The sequence below is a fragment of the Colobus angolensis genome, unplaced genomic scaffold (genome assembly GCF_000951035.1).
Source record: "Colobus angolensis palliatus isolate OR3802 unplaced genomic scaffold, Cang.pa_1.0 Scaffold37, whole genome shotgun sequence".
NCBI classification, from domain to species: Eukaryota; Metazoa; Chordata; class Mammalia; order Primates; family Cercopithecidae; genus Colobus; species Colobus angolensis.
The window spans coordinates 5,613,583-5,618,111 of record NW_012117043.1 but is presented as its reverse complement, the minus strand read 5'-3'; the positions used below and the strand labels follow the sequence as shown (position 1 = coordinate 5,618,111).

General features: G+C 62.0%; 1 protein-coding gene across 3 annotated transcripts in view; it reads right to left on the bottom strand.

The window, feature by feature from the left end:
* The window catches only part of BZRAP1 (benzodiazepine receptor (peripheral) associated protein 1), a 27,840-nt gene extending 23,645 nt beyond the window's left edge, over positions 1–4,195 (bottom strand). For 2 of the 3 annotated variants that reach the window (XM_011953698.1, XM_011953699.1), the window contains exons 1-5: positions 2,996–4,195; positions 2,092–2,199; positions 1,702–1,830; positions 964–1,143; positions 246–437 (exon numbers count right to left, since the gene is read on the bottom strand). In XM_011953698.1, the coding sequence (XP_011809088.1) occupies positions 246–437; positions 964–1,143; positions 1,702–1,830; positions 2,092–2,199; positions 2,996–3,328 (942 nt within the window). In that variant the 5' untranslated portion in view covers positions 3,329–4,195. The remainder of the gene's footprint in view (positions 1–245; positions 438–963; positions 1,144–1,701; positions 1,831–2,091; positions 2,200–2,995) is intronic. The other variant, XM_011953700.1, reaches the window with a different exon arrangement.
* Positions 4,196–4,529: the final 334 nt, after the last annotated feature.

Sequence of the window (4,529 nt, the reverse complement as noted above, 5' to 3'; positions counted from 1 at the left end):
CCGCTGGGCGCAGGCCCATGGAGGGCGGAACCCTGGAGCCCCCAGGGGAGGGCACGGCGCAGGTACGAGCGCGGGAGGCTTGGAGGTGGACCCTGACCAAGACGGGAAAGCTCCCCAGCCCCTGGGAGTGCGCACACCACCACTGGGTCCTTGGGGTTCTGAGCACGGTGCAGGGGAGATCACGGTGGTCGCTCCCCGCCGCCATCTGCACGCACCCACACACCTGCCCTTGCGCCGGCGCTCACCTCTCCCGGGGCCCCGGGAGCCGGCGCCTCTGCTCTGGCCGGGAGAGCAGGGCCCGGGGGCCGGGACGGCGGGCGCGGGGGCGTCTCCCGCTGATTGCGCAGCGCGATCTGCCTCTGCAGCCGCAGCACCTCCCGCTGGGACTCGCGCAGCAACCGATCGAAGTCCCGCACGTGGAGCCACTGGGGACCCTCCTGAGGCTGGGGGACAGGGACAGGGAGGGGAGTCAGGCCTAACCCTTGCCCGCCCCATGCCATCTCCTGGAGAGCCCTTGGCCTTGCTGGAGGGACTGCAACGCGCGGGAGTGTGCACACCCTCACAAGCGTACATGCCTGGTTACATGTGCATGCATGTGTGGCCACATGCTCCCGCGAGCCCCTGTGCGGACATTCTGAGTAACTTATTTCTTGGGTGCTCTCAATGTGCCCAGCACTGTGCTAAATGCCTTGTGAACATTTACAGGGGATGTGTGGATGCATACAGCCAGACCCACCGGCACACAGCCTCAAGCCTGGAGCACAGAAATGCCCAGGTCTGAGAGTCATGGCTCCATCCCCTTCTCCCCTCTCCCACCTGGGCCGTTGCCAGGGGAACCTACTCCCAGAAACCTCCACCGTCCCGTTTCATTTGCATCCCATTAACATCTTGTCCGCATCCCACAACAAGCAGATAGCCCTGTGCAGGGCTGAGCTGGAAGAGGTGACCAGGGCCTCCTCGCACCTTGCCCACCAGGGTGAGCCTGGCCTGCAGCTCCCTGCACTCCCGCTGCAAGGCAGCAATCTGCTTGTCCTTGGCCAGCAGGGCACTGGCTGTCTCACTGAGGTCCCGGGCTCGCTGGCGGGCTAGGGCCTTCCGACACAACTCCAAGCTGGCCCCCGGCCGGGGCAAGGGGGCACTCACCTAGCCAGAGGAGGGGTAAGGCCAATGGTCACCTGAGGGCTGGGGCACTTCTCCCACTCTTCATCTCCTTCCTCCCAAAGGAGGAGTTAGCATGAAAACCTGGGGGATGGCCACCTGCTTCCACCTTGACTGGGGTCTCAGAAAGCCAGCAGCCTCACTCTACCCCATCCCAGCAGTGGGAAAGGATTAACTCTACATCTAGAGTTTAGGATCAAAGGATGCTGCTAATTTGGGGCTGCCACTGTGACGGGTCTCATCCCTGCCCCCACTCCAGCTCTATACCCTGAGATGAGCTCAGCAGGAGCTGCCGCCAGCACCAGCACATGGTAATCCAGAACCCTGCTCCCTGCCTGCTCAGGAACCTCCCCACTACAGCTCCAGAAACCTTTGGCCTCCTCGCCTGGCCAGCCTCTGCCCTTCCTGCACCTTATCCCTTAGATTCTTGCTTTCCTGGGTGCTGAGTCTGTGACTCCCAAGCTTCAGACAGCCCTCAGGCCCAGCCCTGGCTCCCCTCTTCCTTGGTCGCCCAGCCTCCGCCCAGCAGCCTCCTGTCCTCACCACCCTCAGGTTCGTTTCCTGCAGCTTTCGGGCCCTCTCCTCCAGGCGCTTGGCAATGACCGCCAGCTCGGCGTTCTTCCTCTTCAGCCTCCGCACCTTCTCTTCCGTCTCAGGGAAGCTGCTCTTCCTCTGACAAGGGGTCAGGCAGAATTGGGGCATGTAGGGAGCACCCCACAGACCCAGTCTTAATGACCCAGGTCTTGGGTTAGAGCCCTAGGCTCACAGTGGGGTCCTTGGCAACTTTAGGCAGGGGTTCACCCTCTCTGGGTCTCAGCATTTTGTCACCTCCACGGAGCCCCCACTTGGAGAGATGTTCATGGGGTGAGGAGGACACTGAGGCAGAGGGCCTGGCTCCAACCAGAATGCAGGACCCCAGTCTCCAAGCCTCACCAGCATCTGGTTTTCCTCCTTAAGGATGGCACAGCGCTGCCGCAGCTCCCCCAGGGCCCTCAGCAGCTCCAGATTGGGCCTGTCCCCAAAGCCCATATTCAGCTTGGCCTGGCATGGGAAAGGACCAAGGACAGCACCTCAGAAACCCACGTCACCCAGCCAGAACCTTCCATGTGGAAGCAGCCCCCATCCATGGTCCAAGGAGACATGGAAACGGTTTCCCCCCACATCCCAGGTCTTCAGAGAGGAGCAGAGGAGGCCTAGGAGAAGGAACTGTCCAGTTCTTCCTGTCCACATAGGCGCCCCCAACCCTGGCACCCTCCTGTTCCTCCCTTTTTCGTCCCACTCCTGCCCATCTTCTCCTCCAGGGACATGCCAGCTAGAGCTCCCACTCTCATCCCTCCAGACTCCCCTGCCCTCCCCCAAAGTCCTGTTCCTTCCCTCTTCTACAGGAGCCTGCTCACACCCACCCCAACCCTCGCTCAGCCCAGCACCAAGCCCCCTCCCTTCATTCTACTTCCTCTGCACTGATTCTCCGTGCATCTCAACACTCACCCTGTATCCCCCAGCCCCCAAGGACAGACAGACTCATGGAGGAAGAGACACAGACAGACAGACACACTCTCAGGGGGAGGCACAGAGAGGGACGGGGCAGCAGCAGGGCCAGATCTAGACAGACAGGCAGAGAGGGTCAGAAGGACAGGCAAATGATGAAAGAAATGGAGCCCCTGAGATTCCTGCTCGATGAAGAGAGGACAGATAGCCACAGAGACAGACCCACAGACAGGCCAAGAGAGGAGAGGTGGGCAGTAGGGATGCGTACCTCGCCTCACCTCCTGGCCAGGCTGGAGGACACGGTGAGAGACCCCACGTTGCAGACCCCAGCCATCCACAGATCCCTTACCTTCGGGAAAGCCTCTACTTCCTCATCCTCTGGCCTCTGGCAGGCGGGTCCAGAGCTCGATGCTTGCTGGCCCAGGCTGGGCAGACAAGCCTCTGCTTCTTCAGGGTCAGTGCCCCGGATGGGCCCAGAGCTCCCGGCTCCTTTGGGCTCGGAACTCTCCTCAGCCCTCAGTTCTCGAAGCTGCAGAGCTGCTGGAGGAGTATCAGCGACACTTGGGGCTGCATCACCAGGTTCACCCCCTCGACCTGGAGTCCAGCTCTGCCAGGTGGGCAGTGCCCATGGCTCCATGGCTGCAGGGTCCCCAGGCCGTGGGAGGGTTGTCAGTTGCTCCATCGTACTGCCAAGGGTCCCCAGAACCCAGGCCGGGGGACATCACCCAGCCAGGTGGGGGGACTGGCGGGGGTCATGCCAGGCCAGCCCTGCTCCCCTCTGAGCTCTTGCTTCACCGACACTCCATCCAAGGTTGGCTGAGCTCTTCCCCACCTACAAAGGAGGCTGCAGAAGGCGCCAGGGCTGCCGGAGCTGGAGCCAGGGGTATGTGAGCTATGTTTGCTGGTGGCTGTGTGTGTGCGCGAGCGTGTGGAGGAGCGAGGGTGTCCCCGTGGGGGTGGGGAGGATGTGCAGAGGCCACCGACAGCTGCGCCTGGGTGAGGGTGCGTGTGTGTGTCTCCAGGTCTGTCCGTGCAGGTCAATGTTGTCTCGTGTGTTGGGAAGATGGGTGCCCCCACTTCTGTGTGTTGAGGGGGGTGGTGCTGTGTGTCACTGTCTGCCCATTTCAGAGTTGCCAGTTGTTTCTGTGCGTGTGGGTGTCTGTACTGCAGGGCTGTGGCTGTGTGTGGTGCTGTCACTGGTTGTATCTGAGTGTGTCAGTGTCGTGCAGCTACATGCATCGCTGTCGTCGTGTGTCTGTCAGTGTCTGTGGGTCTGGCCATCCGTCGCAACCCCTCAGCCCAGCCAGGGGCTTCAGGAGCTGCTGGGGGTGATCCCCAGTGGTCCGCTGTGGTCCTTTATCTCCGGCTCTGCTCTCCGTTGCTGCTCTCTCGCTTGCTGGGTGACTGGGCTGGTCCTAAGGAGGTCTGGGTCGATGGGCTGCTTGCCTCATAGTCTCAGCCCCTGCTGGCCTCAGCTCTGGGGACTGCAGGGGTCCCTTACAGTCCAGGAGCCTCGAGATGGTGGGCTCCGAGGAGGGCTGAGCCTCAGAATTGGGGGGAGCGAGCCGGGGAGAACCAGCCTTCCCCTCCTCCTCCTCCTCCCCTCCCACCCACCAATAGGAAGTCGGCTGTTGGTTTCCATGGTGATGGCGCTGGACTGGTGGGCTGAACCGCCTGACAGGGTCGGGGGACAGAAGGAAGAGCAGGTTTCTCACGGGATGTCAGCCCAGGGCTCCCACATGTGGCCTCCCACCCTCATCTTCACACATTTTCACACCTTCCGGAGTACAGAGGCGAGCGGGGTGCAGATGGTCCTCCCCACATCGGGTGAGACTGATAAGAGACGGAACGGGGGAGGGTATGATAGAGATCCAGCCACAGAG